At 44.8% G+C, this 19769-nt stretch overlaps 1 protein-coding gene across 1 annotated transcript; it reads left to right on the top strand.

Moving 5' to 3' along the window:
* The first annotated feature begins 1428 nt into the window (after positions 1-1428).
* Positions 1429-19400, top strand: cavin1a (caveolae associated protein 1a). The gene is made up of 2 exons (XM_076751526.1): positions 1429-2210; positions 16422-19400. Exons 1-2 carry the CDS (start codon positions 1716-1718, stop codon positions 17187-17189), a joined length of 1263 nt encoding a protein of 420 aa, XP_076607641.1. The 5' UTR covers positions 1429-1715; the 3' UTR covers positions 17190-19400.
* Positions 19401-19769: the final 369 nt, after the last annotated feature.

The raw sequence follows: 19769 nt of genomic DNA, 5'->3' as shown, positions 1-19769 counted from the left end.
CACAAGAGGGAAACAACTCAAACTCTCGGGTTGACGTTACTTTAAAGTAAACTGTGGCCAGATAGCTTATGTTTGGTATTTGTTTGTTCACGGCTATCGTTGAGCTAACGCCGCTTGCCAAAAAGTTATCTGTTACTGCCAGTGGCCTCGACGGCTCCTTTTTAGCGGTCTCTGTGGAAAATTTCCTTCAGGGACCGCATAAAACCATCTCCAAGAAAGTAGCTTGAGATGGACAAAACATTTTCCCAAAGGTAACGTTAGTATTTGCTGTAAAGTTGCATTAACGTTAGCTAACATGCTACATGGTCCTGGGATCTTAATGTTTGCGTCACAAACATCAGTACAATTGTTATTAATATCAATTTGTCTCATTTATGACCATTTTTTTCAATGATTTGCAAGACCGAGTCTGTGTCTGACTTACTAAACCAAACAGGTGACTTAGCTAGGCTAGCTAATTAGCTAGTTAGTTAGTTAGCTAGTTAGTATCTGGCTAGCTAGTGTCACCCAAGCTAATTTTGCTATGTCTACACTGACTGTGACTTGACAAATTAAATGTAATGTGACAATTCCTGTTTATGATCACTGGGCTGTGAACACTCATGATCCTAAATACACTCAGGTCAGCTCCAGCTAGCATCACACACAGTGCTAATATCAGTAAAATCAATCAGTATTAATATCACTATTTACGGCTCTTTGATAGCATGGTTACTCATAACAGCGGTAACATAAAGTATATTAATACTAATACATATTAATACAGTGAATTGATCAAACTGAAGCAAATGATTACACGTTTACTGCCCTCTAGTGGTCATAGGTGGAGGCTGCATCCTGCAGTCACGTGTAAATAATGCAGATATGTTTTGTTTATCCAGACAGCAGCTTTATTTTATATGATGATTGACAGCTTGTGCAGCTCTTGATTCTTGGCAGTTTCACAGTTTTGGATTTTCATGTCATCAATAATATATCTAAGATTAAAACAATAATTCCTTTTTTTAAAACTTCTATCTTCCATGCTGTGTAGGCTCAAATGATCGCCACAGCTCAACAAATATAATATGACAGTGGGGAGGACGATAACAACCAGCCTAAATTGCTGCAGCAGTTGCTCCCTCTTCTTCTTCTTCTCTTCTTCCTCTTAGACTACAGATGAGAACCAGGACTTCAGAGACTGTGAGCTTAAATCATCACATTTCACTGATGTGAACTGATGTTTATCATGACACCGGACCTCGCCTCTGGTGACCCTCGCCCCTCCCTGGTTGAGAGTAAGTGTGACATGTCACCATAAGAGGTGGAGTCTTGGAGATATGCTGCCCTGTGGGGGCAGAACAGGGTGGAGCCCCGGCGGCACTGGGAGCCGGGGGGGTGGGGGCCGGCTGTAAGAAGGGAAAAAGTTTGACTGGGTGGTTTCACAGGGAGCAGAGGCATTTGAGTCAGGGCACACATGCCTCAGCTGTGAGAGGCCCCACTCCCCTTGGCTGGCTGGCATCCCAGAGCAGAGGCAGAGAGAGAGACGTGGTGTGAGAAGAAAGTTTAAGTGCAAAGTAGACTAGGAGGAGGCAAACAAGTGGTGGAGAGAGTCATTTGAAAGAAAAGAGAGAGGATTTGAGAGTGAGTTCTGTGCAGCGTGGCTCCTGCAGGTTGTTTTTCAGCACTGTATTTTTATCTGTAGTGAGTGTGCAGGCGGTTAGGAGTGGACAGCCATGGCGGATACAGGTGTCAAGAAGGAGCACGCAGCCCTAGAAGTGCCTTATGATGATGACGAGGTAGCTCTGGTGGGCGCTGCCACCGAGCCGGCGGCAGACGACGACCCTGCCGAGGAGGCAGACCCGGTGCTGGCCACTGGCTCTGGAGGCAAGAGTGAAGCGCAGATGAACGGGGTCATGGTTCTGTCTCTGCTCGACAAGATTATCGGGGTGGTGGACCAGATCCAGCAGACCCAGAACGGGCTCGAGGCCCGGCAGGAGGCCATGGAGAAGTCTGTGTCGACCATCCAAGGGGAGCTGGCTAAGTTGTCCAAGAACCACATCGGCACCGCCAACACTGTCAACAAAATGCTGGAAAAGGTCCGCAAGGTCAGTGTCAACGTCAAGACGGTGCGCAGCAACCTGGAGAAGCAGGCGGGCCAGATCAAGAAGCTGGAGAGCAACGAGAACGAGCTGCTCAAGAGACGCAACTTCAAAGTCCTCATCTACCAGGTGAGGTGGGGGGGCACTGAGGGCTGCAGTGTGCGGATGAGATGTTCTTTCATTGTTTTGTGGTGGTGATACTTTACATGTGGCTTTAAACATGAGTTTGCTAAGCTTACTCTCACAGCACACATTCGGGCTGTGTTGGAGCGAGTGTGAAACCTGAAAATCCGTCAAACCATCAGAGAACCTGCAGACATCATCTCCTCAGAGAGGGAGAGATGCTGTGTGCCGATACCACCCTGCTGTTTAGTAAACCAGACAAAGATTTAGCATGTCCCAGTACACAGCGTGTCAACCGCAGTACACCAAAAATACCAGGACGTCCTCATGCATCCGGTTGCATTTTGCAGTATGCAAGCCAGCGTGTTTTTACGCCTGTTCGGACCCTCAATACTCTGCATGGCAGAGAGGCGCTGTCAGCGGAGCTCATACAAAGTCTCCGTCACATGCTTTTTCTTTTTACATCAAATTTAGCTTTATGGACAAGGACAGATGTACGAGCGAGGGGGTAAAAAATCAAGACGCAACATGATCGTGAAGTAGTATGTCCCAGGTGTATGTACGCTGCAGGCAGCAGTGCGTACTTTATAATGGAAGCTTCACTATGTACTGAAGATAAAAAGAAGGAGTCCCTCTGTGGATGTTTCCACTGAACAGTTCAGTTTCTTACACATTAGAACTCTTATTTTGGCTTTTCCACAGTCAAAAGTTGTTGATGAGACCAACAGAAACGCTCCGTTCGTCCCGTTTTCTCCTTAGCTCTTTGTCGAGGTACCCAGCCCATTGATCCATCACTTAGAGATGGAGAGAGAAACACTGCAGTCTGTTGATTGGTCGGAGAGGAGCAACCGGGGTCGTCTCATCACCTCATCCCAAATTTTCCTGTTTTTGTCTTCTGCCTGCAGCCTTTTCGGTACCTGTAGGTACGGCTCTCAAGGGCACTGTACTGAAGGGTTTGCTGGGAAAGGAGGCTTTTGTGAAAGTGAAAATGGGGTAATGGTGTCTCAGGATAGAGGATGTGGGCCAAAGCTTCAGCTCTCTGCTTTCTGTGACATAAACATCTGAATCACTTTCTCCTTAAACTAAAATGAGGCTCGAATGTTTACAGAGAATCAAACACTGCAGTCCAATAGAAACAGTGGCGCAGTTTGTATTCACGCTCACTGAAAGGTGGGTTCCTCCTCTCACCAGTGAAGGGAAAACTAGCAGCTTCTGTGGAAAAGTGAAGGCAGATAGTGACCTCTCCCACTCCACAGGACTTCATGATTACCCAGTGAAACTATATAAAGACCACTGGGTGTAAATACAAATATAAAGCCTATAAACGCCGGCATGAAGGGCTACTTGAGACAGAAGCAGCGCCCCACCTCCGAGCGCTCAGAGGGCAGATCGTTGGCAGGCTGCTGCCATGTAAGATGAAGATGTCGTTTTTATTATGAAGGTTTCTCAGAAGTGGACACATGGACTGCGTTCATGCATTCACGGTGCACAAACCTGCACTTGAGAGCATGAGTAAAGGCGCTGTGGCAGGGTCAGATTCATGTAGAGCAGCAGCTGACATCATTAAACCGGACAGAAAAGAAAGAAAGAAGTAAAAGACACAATATGAATTCACGTGTGGCGTTAGAGGACTGGTCGTTCGGACTGCCTTCGTGCATTTGAGACTCGTTGAGCAATCTTTTTTTTAGCAGGACGTCCTGTCATGTCTGGCTGGTGAGCTCACAGCGTCCATCGTGCACAGCAGTGCACGTTATCCACATCACATCCTCACCTCTGCAGCGTGCAGGCCGGAAAAGAGAGGACATTGTCTTTAAACGCATTAGTAACATTGAATCCGAGAGTTGCAAGATACTCGTGAGTAGGTCTTACTGCGGGATCTGGATTGGGAGGCGAGCGTTTTCACACCCCGTCCTGGGATGTCCGCTGTGGGAGCAGGTTACACTATTGGCATCTCGCAGAAATCCAATCATAGACACTGGGCCTTAATAAATTACTCTGTAAAGCAGGTGCCTCCCGCTGTTTGTGACACTGCGTGGTCTTCTGCAAGCCTTTTTAACTGCTTGTCTCTGTGCAGTTGTCAGCGTAGGACATTGTGCACACAGGTGCTGGCGTGTGAGAAGCACTTTGTAAGGGCTTGGACTGTTTTATAAAACTAAGGTAAAGCTTGATTGTGCTTCAGCAGGAAGTAAAAATCATCCTGAATCATTTGCTCTTGGTCTTGTCTCAGCTGTAACACCGCTGTCACGTTTTCACAGCGGTTGTAGGAGCTGGAGCTTCCATGTTGCAGTGGCTGTTTCGGGCTCCCACAGTCTATTTTTTGCCAGAGGATGGCTGCGGCGTGTCCGGTTTAATCGAGCGACAGAAAGGCCGCTCAGATATTGGCAGCGTTGCAAATCAACACTGGCTCTCAGTCAGGTTTCACCCCTTTCCACTGTCTGTTTGTGTGCTAATGTGTTAGGGTGGGATAAGTTTAGAATTAGGTTAAGGATGAGATCAGGGTTAAGGTTAAGCATGTAGACGTTATGGTTGAAGTTACGGTTAACATCTGCGGAGTTGATGTGAGCTCATGCAGCGCCCTCACAAGTGCAGTACAAACGTGTGTGTGTGTGTGTGGGGCCATTCCTCAGCAGTGTTTCCTTTCTCAGTGTCAATGTCAAGCTAAGCTAAAATGTGAGGAAGACAAGAGAACAGCTTTGCTTTCGCCATGTAGGACCTCACACTCGCTTTGTTGAACCGATCGCAGCTTCGGCTTTGGGTGCCGTATTCTCCTCTGCCGTCGCTCTGTGTGCACTCTGAGAATAGACGCGCACTGCAGAATTTCTAGCACGTAAAGACTTTGACAGTGATGCTTTATAATTAAACCTGCCGCGGTGAGAGCACGCAGGATCCTCCGGCAACCGCAGGGCGGGGCGGTGATCAGTGGACGACGTATACAGATCGAAGCAATATCACAGTGTAGAAATACTCGGGTGCAAGTATTAGTAAAGCTGCATGAATGAAACTGTAGAAGTATCACCATCGAAGTAAAGTATCCAAAGTAAAAGTACTCATTATGCAGAACAGCCCATTTCAGAATAACATATATGATAGTAATTGATTCAAATTTTGATGCATCAGAGAGTAAACATCAATAATTTATGATAATGCATCATCATTTTTCAGTTGATTATGTTTCATATCAGTAGTCTGAATATGCAGAGTATCCAGGAGCTAAAGCTGTCAAATACACGTAGTGGAGGACATACTAAGAAACACTTAAGTAACTCAAAATTTTACAGTACTTTAGCTGCATCTCAGATATGCATCACAGTATTTTTCACAGATCTCAGTCTATCTATGTGCGTTTGAGTAATGCTTAAAGTTACTGTGATGTCTCATGAGAAGAAAACCCCCATCACAAACAGAACTGTTGGGCTTGATTTTAGTTTGAATATTGCTTTTGGATTGTGGGAGTTCAGACTTTGAAATTTGCGTGAGGGGCGAATGTTCTACATTTCCTCTCATTTCCTTCCTCATTAGATGTTGTCTTTGTGGAGCTGGGGGGCTGGACGCTGCAGCAGCGGAGGGGAGCTGCGTGTCTGATGTTGCTCTCTTTCATCGACCGGTTGTCTTTCCAGGACAAACGCAATCATTCTAAACGAGTTTTTTCCTTATTTCCCAGTAGTCTCATATTGCCAAGCATATTAATGTTTCATTCCAGCCTCGCAGGTCTAATTTCCTGTTGTAGTGTTTTCTAAAAGCAGTAGCTGTCGGGAAATACACCGATGAAATGGTTTATGAATATAATTGCAGCTTTCTCACTGAAGCCTCACGGTGGTTGTAATATAATGATTGCTAATGTTGTAAATGTCCCTTTAGAGGATTTTCTGTTTCTGTTGCATCTCCACATTCAAGCAATAATGATGGTAGGAGGAGAGAAGGGAAACACCTTGCCAGTTAGCAGCCATAGTGCTGGTGATCTGTCCTCCTGCTCGTCCTCAGAGGAAACCAGGCACATCTGCACCGATGTCCATCAAGTCTTCACCGTCAGCTAGCTGAAAGCTAAGCTAGCTGTCGCTGGTTGAAAACCTCAGAGGGCTCCATCTCAGCTCAGCCCTCCACATGCTGCTTAGTCTGTCCAGGCAGCAGGAGGAGACCTGTGTGGAAGAGGGTGTCCTGCTGTGTCTCTGCAGGTGTTACAGCTGAAGACAGAGCAGTCAGGCTCAGTCAAAACCCTCCAACAGGCACATTAACCGGGCCTTACTGTTTCATGAGCCACAGAAGATTTTATACAGCGTTTTCGACATTGTGTGTCATCACTCTGCAGATCCTGTTAGTTCATAAGGGGAAAGGTGCTTTAATTAGATGCTTAAACAGTGCCTGGGGGTGTTTCATAACGTGCATTATCTGTTTAATTACATGGATTAATCCAGTTTATGCAATGTGAGAGCGTATGTCCATCAGAGTGTGAGACGGTACTGCTGCGTGTCTGGGATCAGGGTGTGTTTGGCTGCAGCTCAAGGACAGTGATAGCCATGTGGTCGACTCTATCAGGGAGATGTAAGACTTCTCAGTTACAGTCTACTTATTCCACACCAGCCTCACAGACCATCCCCAGCTCAGACTGCAGCCAACGAGCCTCGCCACCAGCTCCAGCCCGCTTGTCTTTAATAGCTTTTAACCCAACCCAGGCCGTGTAATAACTCAATTCCACTTAGTCCGGTCACAGGGATCCAGCCAAGGCTTTTGGCCACAGCTGACTGAATCTTTAAATCAGATAATCAGATAAATTATGAAGCACTTAGCCGATCCCTACCAAGAGCGACCAACTCGACCAAAAAGCACTCAACTGGCAGCGCCAAGTTAGCGTGGTGATTCATCCCGCTGGTATCTCTCTGCCTCTCCTGCCAACATGCCCACTCGTTCTCCTCCTGTCTTCTCAGTTTCTATCACTCCTGCTATCAATTTAGCCGCTTCTGCTCCCACTCGGTCGTCTAATCTGGAACTAAGGGCGCAGCAGCTCATTCAGTATTTGCTCCAGCACCTGTGCAGCATGCTGTCCTCCTCCAGCCTCTCCTCTCTGTCCTTTTCTCCTGCTGCGCTCCTCTTTCCTGGGTTGGTGGAAAAATACCTGGCAGGCTCCACATTTCACTGCTGCTTGTCAGCTTCTATGTCGAGCCGAGTTCCAGGACTTGGTGGCGTGTGAGCCTCCGCGTGTAAGAAGTCGTCCAGTAGTTCATGAGTTGCTTACAAGGAAGACTGCGGCATACATGACAAAACAACAGATACACAGAAATCAGACATGCAGTGTGCACACCAGCACGTCTGAATTAACCCAATAAATCTCTAATTACCACATCGTGTCCTGTTTAATGCATACTAAAACAAAAAAAAGACTTGTTGCTGGACCGTTTCTTGGCTGGGCGTAGTCACTTCCTGGAGTCCTGAGACTCTGCGCCCAGGCAAGAAATAGTCTGGAGCGTGACCCCAAGTAAAGCTGCAGATTGTAGTTTTTTTAGGCTTACGTTTTTGCAGATTTAATAGCCAAGATTTAGCTTGTTGATTAATTCGTTATTGTCTTTGGACAAAGCCAGACTAGCTTTCCCCCTAATTCCCAGTCTTTGTGCTAAGCTAAGCTAACAGTAGCTTCATGTATTCCGCACATGTTTGTGAGGGGTGTTGATCCTCTCATCTATCTCTCAGCATTAAGGCAAATAAGCGTATTTCCCAAAATGTCCAACTATTCACTTAAAGCCTGCTTGTCTGTCTCTGTTCTTTGTTTTGGCAGCGACCGACGACATCTTGGAGCCAGAACTATGTTTCTCTTGGCATGTTTGACCAAATCTGGATCTTGTAACACTGATACTCTCTCTCTCTCTTTCTCTAACACACACAGTCACACACACATCTTGTACGCCACGAGGAAGATGTGCAAAGCAAGAGCAGTCCTTTTTATGTTTCATTTGTAATTCTTTTGTATTTCCAAAGATCAGAAGCGTTGTCCTCGTGCTCTGCTGTCGCTCTTGCTTTCCTTTTCTTTGCTTCTGTAAAGTCATATCAAAGAACGTGAAAAGTTCTGAGGAGGACGAGCGCTTTGAACGCTTCGTGAAGGCTCACTGAGGGCTAAGGGTCAGTGTGGCATAACTGGACTCTGTAATCCTATATACTAAGAGACAGTCCATTTGCTCTCTGCCTGGCATTTTCAGATCGAGTGTACAACACTCTGTGGTGTGTGTGTCTGAAATGCAGGAGGTGGGTTTGCTGATAGTGTTACTCCAGCCTTTCCTGAGCTCCTGTCATGCAGTTTGTGCAGCAAAAATAGGAATCCTGCTATTCCAACACGTGGAAACACTGCACATGTCTGTTTATTATTATTATTGCTATCATCTGTTATCAGATCTATCTGCCTAATGTGGTTGTGAAGCCTCCCACAGTGCTTATATTGGTTTAGGCAATATGTGATTCACATGCTGTGTATTCTGCACTTTCATATGTTTTGTGTTAGAGGAGATAGTTCAGTTGTTGAGCTTATTCTGCTTTAAAACACTAAAATGAGCTCTCAATCAGTCCCTGTGAGTATGTGCTTGTGTGTGTGCTCGTGTGTGCCATCTTACAGTACAATACAGCCCAGTTGTGTTTCTCTGGGTCCACAAGAGGACTCTGGAGTTGCTCTTATTAAAATAACTACATTTTACATGTCCTGATGCCCAATCTCAAGCCCCAGCTGCCTTCTTGTCTCACCCAACATTCCCATCCCACAGTAGCAGACAGGATTTACCAGCTGGGAGAAAGATCAGGTCGCCCCTGGTTTTGAACGGTTGTAGTTGTCATCTAGCGTCTTGGCCGGCGAACAGAAATGTGTCCTCACAGCACATCACCGCATCACAACTCGATGGAAGCTGCCGATACTCTCCATGCCGCGTCTTCCAAGATTTGTAGGCACGCCCTTCATCCACGAGGCCACGGCCAAAATAAAATGTTGGCCAAATTATCTGAGATGGTGTATTAGAGGAAACAGCTATGCTGCTTTTGATTATAAATACACCAGCTGTAACGCAGTGGAATGGTGTGGTGTCCTGTTTCATTGAGTGGGTCTGAATTTAGCAGTCCGCAGCACCTATTGATTGATTAATGACGTTACAAATGTTTATGTGGGCTTATTTCCAGATTGATGCATTTGACTGTGTAGCATTAGATGTTGGGTTCATGCTCTACTTTCTCTACTGCTGGTGAATGGTAATTTATATCTTAAGGGATAACAGCATAAGTTTCCCAATGGAAACTGTTCACAGCACAGTCTTTGGACATTGTTTCTGGACCTACACAATAAACGCTGGTGGTAGATATCTCAGATTTTTGCAGATAAAACTGGAACGACCTGTGAATAGCTACCATAAATACGCCCCTTTAAAGCATGCCTTTATTTTAGTAACACAAAAAAAAGTTGCAGTCAAAGCATCATCCAAACATTCACTGTTAACATGAGCAACTGTTACCGCTGTAACTTCAGAGGTTGCATGTCAAAGTCTGGTATGTGCAAACCTTCAGTCTGAAGCGCTACAGTCAGGTTACCCTGGTGGTATATTTCCCGCTGCTGCGAGGCCTCGCCGTTCGTGTCACTGCTGCGTGAGTTATAGGCTGTCACCGAGAGCGTGCCAGGACACTCGGTGGGTGTTGGTACCCTTGGGATTAGACTTCGCATGCTCATGGATGTTTAGGATGATTTATCTATAAATAATAGAAATCCTACCTAAATTATGTCATCGGTGCAAGAGGCAAACTCTGAAGGTGAAAAGTTTTATCCTGTTTTATCTCTATTTTCTTAGCTTCTCACACTAATACACTACTTCTACTTTTACAAGAGATTCTTTAAAATAAGAATAAGACTTTTCCTGAGTGCAAGTTAGGACAAAGACAGCTGAGTGGCTAATGCTACTAATGCTAATCAGCTGCAAAGACGGAGTAAAAGCTCTACTGTCAGATTTTCCATTATAATGTCCCAGTCACATTAGTCAGTATCACACAAACAATAGCTCAATTCAGAACAAAGCAAAGCAGCGTGGGTGATTGGCTGGCTGCCTTCCTTCTTCAACCCCCAGGAGTTATTTGGCAGGAGATTTTGCTCATTAATGATTATATTGGCCTAATGTAATTCAGTAGTTATAGTTTCCTAAAGACGGGCCCAGTGCTGTATTCATGTTGGCAGCTCATTCATGCCCTCACTTGATCCACAGAAATGTACAGAGCTGAACGAGGACACGATGATAATTACGAAACGGTTTCACTTTTAAAACAATCTTCATGCTTTCTGCAGCAGTACGTGCGAATTCGTGTTCGTGCCTTCCAGCTCGAACATACAGGATCCCTTCAGTGTAAATATGGATTCCACCATTAGAGAAGAGGGGAAAGTTGTGTAATATATTCCAGCACTGTAGCTGGCAGTTCACACACAGACGTAAATGGAAAAGTACATTTTCTGCCTTTGCATGGGACTAACTCTGGGATTCCACTGGTTTCAGAGTTACGGATGTGGGAAGGCTGAGATGTGGAAAAGGGCTTCCCCCTTCATGTCCTCGTGTGCGAAATCACAAATCACCGTCACAGAAAAACCAAGGAACTCCCTTCCTGTGGCGTGCACTGTAACATGACATCGCCATGTCGGCCGCGTGGCACATAGAGGCCCTTTCTTTCAGTGAATCTGTCCATAGAGCGGGATTGGTTGTTCATTTTTCCATCCCCCCCACATGACGCTTAAACATGACACCTTCCATGTAGGTTGTGCTAAAATGGGTATGAGAGCTTGGTGAAACAGAATTTGCATTGTGCTGTCGGTCAAAAGAGTCAAAATGCCTGAGGTAGTCGGCGATGGGACCAGCCATCTGTGAATTGTTTGAGCCTTATTTAGGAGAGTGTGGCGTGCATCAATATTAATGACCAGAGTGCGTTAGCGTCCTCGCTTTAGCCTCCGAGCGCTCTTTAGAGATCAAAGCATCACGATTTGGGCCTCTGCAGGACCGCTTACATACGAACATCCACCTCTGTCTCATGTCAATCTCTCGTTTGACCTTCTCCCATCCTGGGGGGGGGGGCGCAGGGGTCAGTGATATCACTCATTGTGAAAGCGAAGTGCACAGCTGCAGGGACTGGACAGGATCAGACAGCTGCTCCTGTGACTCACCGGAGAGCCTTTTTCATCACGCTGCCTTAAAAGGAATACTGTGTGTCTGCTTGTGTGTGTGCGCGAGTGGCTAAAAGTCTGCAAGCATGTGTGTGGATCAATGCTAGCCTGCGTAGATTTGTCATGGAAGTCGACCTTGCTAATCTTCTTAAGCCTCCAGAAATATTCGTAGACAACGTTATTCACACTCTAAATTCAAGTCATTTGTGTAAACAGAATACACTGTTTTCCTTATTTGGATTTGCTTGACTTCATGTTACTAAAAGGATCACTGCTGTCATAAATACAAACATTACATATACAAAGACAACACAGAGACGGGGAGCCAGGGGAAACAGCCAGCCTGGCTCTGTCCAAAGGCAATCAATCTAACTAATTGCGCCTCCAAAGCTAATTAACAGGCTGTGCTTTGGTTATTCAATCTGTACAAAAACTGAAGTGTACTTTGGCGACATGGTACAGTGAAAAAGCACCTCTTCTTTTACAAGCATTGTGGGTGACAGTACATTTTAAATAACTAAGCATGAATGTTGGACCAGATGGATGAGTGAAGGTGTTGTAACAGCAGACAGAGAGACAAAGGAGGGGATGGAGGAAGGTAGTGGCTTCAGCCCCAGCTGCTGTGGTGTCTGTGTTGAGCTGCTTGAGAACAGCATGTGCTCTTTGTCCATGGTAACAAGTCAGTGATTAAATTCTCCCAGAGACCTCGTATGAGTCAGACAGAGAACATCTTGCCTCTGATAATAGTTAGACAATGAAACAGTGTTGCTGTTGCTACAGGAACACCTAAAATCTGAGGATTTTTTCAGGACGTAGGTTGAGAAAGTAGGATCTCGATAGGTCCTGGCTGCTTGCCATCATCTCCATCCTCGGTCTGCTGGGGCCTTTTAATTGCATCTCCTGTGTTGTCCCTCCCTCTGAGAGACGCCTCAGACAGTTGTTGACTTGTGTGAGCAAATCAAACACGCACACACTCATAGAGAGAGAGAGAGAGAGAGAGAGTTCCCACTCTTTCCTCCTCCTAGCCATCTTTTCCAAGAGGCATGATTCACGCCACTCTCAGACGAAAAAAACAAACATCAGCAACAGACCTCCTTCTCATAGAAGAGAGTACACATGCACTCAGTCACCATCCCCCTGGCACCTGTCAGTAAACACACACACACACACACACACACACACACACACACACACACACACAGAGTGCCGACTTTTCCATTGCTGGTAAGTGGGAGGAGAGAGGAATCAAGGTAACACAGGGACACTAATGTACTCACCATCTTCTTGCTCAAGCTCCCAGCCTCTTGCTTTGTAATCAGGCAGGGAAACCCAAACAGGCTCCGCTGATGTTATCACACTTCCCACAGATACAATACAGTCAAAGTATGCAAACAACAAAATGTTCCAACATGCTGTCTGTTTTTGCTTATGTGTTCCCACAAACCTCGAACTAGACTAATAAACTGGCCGATACTAGTTTGCTGCAGATACTGTATATCTGTATTGGTGTATGTCGGTCAAAGAGATCAGTATCTCCATTACATGCAGTAGTTTGTCCACCAGAGAGCCCTCACATGTGCCAAGATTGTGTGTTTTTGTCACGTTCCTGTGTTTGAAAGCATTACTATTGACTGATATGATTTTTTAAAACACATAATTATTGATATCAGCGTCCGCCTCACAAATCTAGCATCAGTCAGGCTACGCTCTCAATCGTCATCTCGAGAAATATTCGTGTAACTTCAGCTTTTATAATAAATACTTGAAGCAAAAAGTTAGAAGGTGACAGTGAAAAACCTGACGTAATGTTAAAATGTGACCAAAATGAGGCGGAACCATAAAGCGTATCCACCAAACAAGACCTTTGAAGCCATTTTGAAACCAGGAATACTGTATGGAAATCATATTAGTGAGCTGGGTGGAGATGATCTTAAGCAGCACTTACCTCTACAGGGGTGTGGCGCTGACGTGGTCCTGGACCGTGTTGTAATTTCCCTGCGTTTGTATGACCTCAGCTGTTCCCAGGATGCCGTGCGCTGCTGTTTTTCCCTTGGCTGCAGAAGCTTCCTGTTCAGGCTGCTGTTTCCTCATGGAAAAGACTGTAACTGCATTTCTGTGCGTGAGGCTGGGTGTGCAAGTGTCAGCATTTGAATGTGTGTGTTATACACAAATGTTGTCTTTCCTAGGGGCTGTTTTTCAGGAACACAAGAGACGCTCTGAGACTTTTTTTTTTTTTTAGATGTAAGATTAACTCACTGGATTTCAAATTTAGCCCACCAGCCAGACTCACCCCACAGCAGCTAGCACTTTTTGCCAGGGATGTATGAGGTCATGAACAGCTTCTCTTTAGTCCGTCGTGTTGCATCTTTGACAGAGTCTATGCAGAAATGCAGTGGCAGCGTTACGTGTTCATGCATTCAGAAATACCTCTCATCAATGTTCAGTTAATGCAGCTCAGCTCCACTTCGCTCTGCGTGCATGTCTGCAAAGGTGGTGCAGTATTTATTTTAGTTTAATTGTAACACGCTCACAGTTGAGAACATTAATGTTGGTATATTGTTGTCGAGATGTCAGCTGTTTATCCAGCTAAATTTCACCACCCGCCGGAGACAACATTAGCAGGTGGCTGCCATGGTGACAGAGCGCTGTGTTTATCTGTTGCTGTGCGGGGGGTGTGTGGTGTGTTTGGAAGGGCGGGGGTGTCGGTGGGACTGAAAGCTGCAGTGGGCTGGTGGCCAGAGAACGATAGATGGAATCCAGGGAGAGGGAAAGGCCAGCCCAAAATAAACGCATACAGAGCGGGCTGGCCAGGCACCACACACACCAGATAAGGAGGCAGTGTCCGTTTTATGATGGATCGTATGGCAATATCTGAACTGCCCAGGGAAATGTGCCGATCACATGATCCGACAGGTGTTTTTTTTATCATTCAGAAGTTCGATATCAGTATTAAATCTGACTTTGCTATGAATGTGGCAAGTTACTAATGACATAACACAATAAAACCCACATTCACAAGTCGTTCCCACATCAGTTTTTAAACCGTTATTCTGCTTGAAAGCATTGATAATGACAGCGGCAAACCGAGAATCACGGATCTCATAAAGCCGCATTGGAACATTGAACTGGCCTGCTTCCTCCTCGTGTTTGATGCTAGGATGAGACTGGATGCATAACTGCAATCTGTTGGCATGGCGATTAATTTGACAGGTTATTGCGTCCTCATTAAACTGTTTGTTTCTATAATATTCCCAGTGAGTAGGCGTTGAGCTGTATGTGGAGAAGACAAACAGGCTGCTATTAGTCAGCGGTGCTGTATGTGTGTTTCCTCTGTGGGAGTCAGTCTGCATGTGACAATAGGCTGACGCTCATCACACTTCTTGACCTCGTCTCCCCACAAAACTCTGAGATATTCTATTGTTCTCGAATTTAGCACGAATCCATCAGACCAAATTTGCTTTTAGCTTTAGGATGAAATTCAGATTGTGAGCCTCCTACTCAAATCTGCTAATAAATGAAATTATCTGCACTGTGATCTCATTCTCAGACAACCTGGCAATGCCAAAATTCGATGAAGGCACAGACATCAATCAAAGGATGCTTTCATGTTGTTTCATATTTTGATATTTTAGCTTATTTAGCCTACAAGCATCTGCTGGACATGATAGATTTTAGCCAAAACTCTTCATTACATGGAAGTCTAAATGCTGTTTCGGAGGCATTTCTACCCTGATGAGAATAACATTTTAAAAATGATCAATATGAAGACCCGTCTGCAGCAAATTCAGTGAGGATGATGATAGCGCAGAGGGTTAAAGAGACGCACTGATATGCAGCACCTCTAATCCCTCGAGGGGTCACAGACATGCTGTTATGTGGATAACATTCTTGGTGGTGCTGCTGATCACCGTGTGGACATCTGGTACCACGCTGACAGAGTCCTGTCAGACAATACGGAAACAGGGTCGCTGCAGTGCTGAGTGATTGGCAGCTGTCAGCTTTACAGCAGCATAGTTTGTTACTTGAACAAGTGATGTCATGAAGTCACTGGAAAACCTTCTGGTGACTCTGCAGCCTGAACTGCACACCTTTATTCCTGAGCGGTAAAATAAAAGACTTGAGAGGAAGTTCAAGTGTAAACCTTGATAACTGCTTTTATAATAGAGAAGCTTTCTCTCATTCCTCTATGTAGAACAGATAGTATGTCCTTTTGTTGAGTCACACATACAGATATGTGTTTGACCACGTGTGAACTGCTGCACTGCGTCGCTGTATTTTATATGGCTGATTTGAAACTGCTCTAACCACCGAGTCTTTCCAGTGAAATGAATACAGCATTATAAATTATAGAACATCTATCATTTATAGTCATCCGTAACTTTTCCGAAGATTTTTGGCCCTAGGATCGCCTCGAGCTCGTTTTTGTTTATTGTTAGATTTGGTTGAAAATCAGACCTTTTAGTCACAGGAAAGAAATTGTGTGAGGTCAACTTTTTATAGAGAATGCATAGCAAAATGGCAGGAAATAAAGCTGTGGTTAGAGGTAACAGCCTTTAGTTTCAGTATGACTGTGGAGGTTCAGATAATAGAGGTTTGTAGCCCCATAGTTTTATTATTTGGTAAACAATACATGTGACCACACCAGCCTATCCTCTTCTGTTTCTAAGACTGTTCCTAAGAGGTGTAAAGTAACTGGGTGTAGCCATGCAGGCACATTTTTGACATGTGACTGATGCCACTAGATGGCACTCATTAGCTACAAGCAGTGAAACGTTTTGGGCACTGAGTGTTTGGATGACACATCAGTCTGTTAAGTATCATGCTCATATTTTCATCTGAATTTCTCCCCCGAAGCTAATAACTTCACTCAGGCTGATAATTTTCACATGGCATTAAATGAAATTCAGTTATTTGCATTAACCATACCACACAATCAGTTAAGCACCATTTCTGCTAATATCGTAATAAATGTCAGTTCACACGTTGTCTTCCCTTAATGTAATGCAGCTGTGGCTTAATAGTTTTCTGTTTTTCTTATCCTTTCTATTCTGTTCCCTCAGGACCAAGTGAAGCCTCCAAAGACGTCCAAAACCAAGACTGCAGAGACAGTCGTTGAGGGAAAAGCCGTGGAGGGCCTTGAGCAGATACCTGAGGAGGGACGAGAGGGACTCCCAGACAATGTCAATTCAGATGAAGAGGTGGAAATTGAGGAGATTATCGAGGAGTCTCGTACCAAGCGCCTCCAGCGCACCACCAAGCAGCAAGTGGACAACATAAAGAAAGCCTTCTCCAAGGAGAAAATGGAGAAGACCAAGCTAAAGACCAAGGAGAACTTGGAGAAAACCAAGCAGAAAACCCGCGAGAACCTGGAGAAGACGAGACAGAGAACCCGTGACAACCTGGAGAAAACCAAGCACAGCCTGGAGAAGAAGATCGGCAAGCTCGGGACCCGTATGACCCCCAGCCAGGAGCGCAGGGTGAAGATGAAGAGCTCCAAAGACAAGGTGAAGAAGTCCCTCAGCCCTGACCACACGATTTACGCTCGCTCCAAGACCACTGTGTACCGCGTGCCCCCCTTCACCTTCCACGTCAAGAAGATCCGAGAAGGGGAGGAGGAGGTGCTGCAGAACACAGAGATGGTGGAGGTGACCGAGGCCGAGGGCCAGCCGGGAGGAGAGGAGAACGGGCTGGGTGTGCACGTGGAGGTGGAGGAAGGGGAGCTGGTGAGTGTAGACAGCCCGGAGATGGAGGCTCTGTTGGAGGTGACTGAGGACTCTCAGCTGGTCAGCGTGGAGCCAGACCACCTAAAGAAGGCCCAAAGTGAATAGAGCCTCCCAGCTCTGCAGGGCTGTGAAGGCAGAGAAAGAAGGAAGAAGACGGGAACCGATTCTTGATGAATAATGAGTCTAATCACAAGGACACAATGTTAGTCGTAGGAACTTTCAAGACATGATCACAATCTATGACATCTCGTTTGTTTTCTGATCTCTTTTTATTGTACCCAACAGGGATGACTTTCATATTTTCTCCTCTTTAGCATACAAATGAGAAAAAAAACAAAGCTAGCTTTTGAAACGTGCTGCAGGCTGGGCTGGTTATCTTACACTTGGATGTTTATTGTATCACTGTTTATTGTTGGTTTGGTAAATTGATATATAAGACTATCAGGAAAAAAAAGATATAAATAGTCTTTGCTGTTGAGATGGAATGTGTAATATATTTGCTATGTATGACATGCACAAGGTAAGGTAACAGGAAGTTGTTGGCAGGCAGGATTTCTGCTTTGATGGCTGTGCAAAAAAAAAACAAAAATGAACAAGTGGGAAAAGATTTAGGCCAAGGGAAGAGATTAAGATATTAAGAGGCAGGAGCAGAGGTTTTCCTTGTCTTAAGAGTTTATAAAAACACCTGATATGCAAAAAGCATCAGGACACAAAGCTTATTTACAGCAAGTCACTCAGGCTTTGTGCCCAATGCCACAGTGTGATGTCTCTCAATTTAAATAACAACCATAAATGACTAATGAATGAACGAGTGAAACGTCTGCTACATTAAAACACTGACAAATTCAACTAACTTGAGAGAATGAGATCTTGTTGAAAAGCAAGTCAGTAACCTGCATGGACATTTTTTGTGCTTCCATTAAAAAGGATTATGAAGCCTTAAAAGAATCAATATCACTAATTTCTTCAATCTTAATTGGTCACTAATTTAAAGTATAAGCTAGAATATAATGAAACACACTGAAATTTCAGATGTAACCTCTGTGCAGTCAGATCTTTGCGATGAAAAAACAGCGAGACAGTAGTTTGATGCATCTTCACCGTGCTATTTTTACTGCATCTGGACATGTTGTACTCTCCGACTTGCACATAGCACACCTCACACAGAGGAGAAGAGAAACGACTGTGTCACCATGGTCACAGCTCATCACAGTGCGTTTCCACATCCCGATTAAATTTTGCCAAGGTAATTGCAGGCAGAGAAATGATGGTCTAAAGAGCAAGATGACAGTTTAATGACTGACTATGAAACACGATGCAAATACCATCCTAAATTGTAGTGAGAAGTGAGCACATTTCTGAGTTTTAGGAATGGCGTGGCACTTTGGTAAAGGTCAGAACAGTACGATGCAGTCCATGAACATTTTGCAGGAACCAGGTGCGAAGTAAACACTGAAGCTGTCTGACCTTCATTCATAAATGAGGTTATCATTGTTAGACAGTCGTGCAGGATTAGAGGAAGCTAAGACAGATGAATTGTAGCCTGACAATGGCGATGTTCAGTCATTGACGAGCACGCAAGGATCCAGACAGGAAGAAAGTACGGCTTCCATTTCCCTCCCTAAAGACTGTGTGATTTCGCGGTGGTGTAGGCACGCTGAAGCCCACCGTGTAGCACAGAACGCCATTAAAATAATCAATGGGCTGGGGATGCAATTAAGGAGAGTGCTCCCTTTGAGCGCTGAGCAGGGTAGAGAACAGGGAGAAGGACAGAAAGAAGGATGTGTGTGTGTGTGTGTCTGAGGGTGTGTGCGATTGTAAAGAGTAAGTGTGCATACCAGATATATATATATATATCGACACTGACAGTTTATGTCAGCATCAAGTGGAAATTTCATAAAGGAGCAAAGAATTACCGGCTTGTGAAATCACATAGACATTATTACAGTATCTTTTTTTTTATAGTTTTTTTTTTTTCTTTTTGACAAAGCTATCTTTACTGTCTAGCACATCAGCCATTGACACACTTGTAAAATATTGGTCCTATTAAATAGATTTAAAAAAAAGTGTGTTTTTGCCACCATGTATATTTTGCCTTGTTTTGAGCTACTGCTTGTAAAACGTGGAACCAGCCTGCTGTAAGTGTGAGTTGGGTCATGTTTTGCTCACGTATTTGAAAAATGATCAGTTACACTGCTGCATCTTGTAATTGCTCTTGGTGTTGTTGATTCATACTCTAATAATGAAGCTTGGCTTTTTTTTTTTTGTTGTGTTTAAGGCCTCTTTTGCCTATAAATAAAAGCTTACTGAATAATACATACTGGCTATTATTTTTATTTTCCTGAATGATATGAGCTTTTGTGTATACGCCTGATTACACCATGAGTGTCAGCTTGTGTATTTAGTTCTGTTTGTTGAATAATAATTAGGGCAGGTCAATAATAAACAGCGCTGGTGTTTTAAACTCTTGATGACGTCGACGTTGCCAGTAACTCAGATGACTTCCAGGCTGGCTGTTCTGTTAAAGTGCCCGTTCCCCCTCCGCAGCAAATAAGCACGCGGGCCTTCTGTGGCTTCCACGCGCAGGGAGGGTGCGCAGGCGGGAACAGCGCAGTTGCGACAGCAGTAAACACGACTTTCTCAACCAACCTCACCGTAAGCACCGCCTCTTTGTCTTTGAACCTG

Source organism: Chaetodon auriga, chromosome 16 (assembly GCF_051107435.1).
Source record: "Chaetodon auriga isolate fChaAug3 chromosome 16, fChaAug3.hap1, whole genome shotgun sequence".
In the NCBI taxonomy this organism is placed as follows: domain Eukaryota; kingdom Metazoa; phylum Chordata; class Actinopteri; order Chaetodontiformes; family Chaetodontidae; genus Chaetodon; species Chaetodon auriga.
This window is presented reverse-complemented; position numbering and strand designations above follow the sequence as displayed.

Excerpts from the sequence above, each read along its gene's own strand:
- cavin1a (XM_076751526.1), top strand. The coding sequence starts at position 1,716 with ATGGCGGATACAGGTGTCAAGAAGGAGCACGCAGCCCTAGAAGTGCCT. Across the intron at positions 2,211-16,421 it reads TCAAAGTCCTCATCTACCAG|GACCAAGTGAAGCCTCCAAA; the intron begins GTGAGGTGGGGG and ends CTGTTCCCTCAG.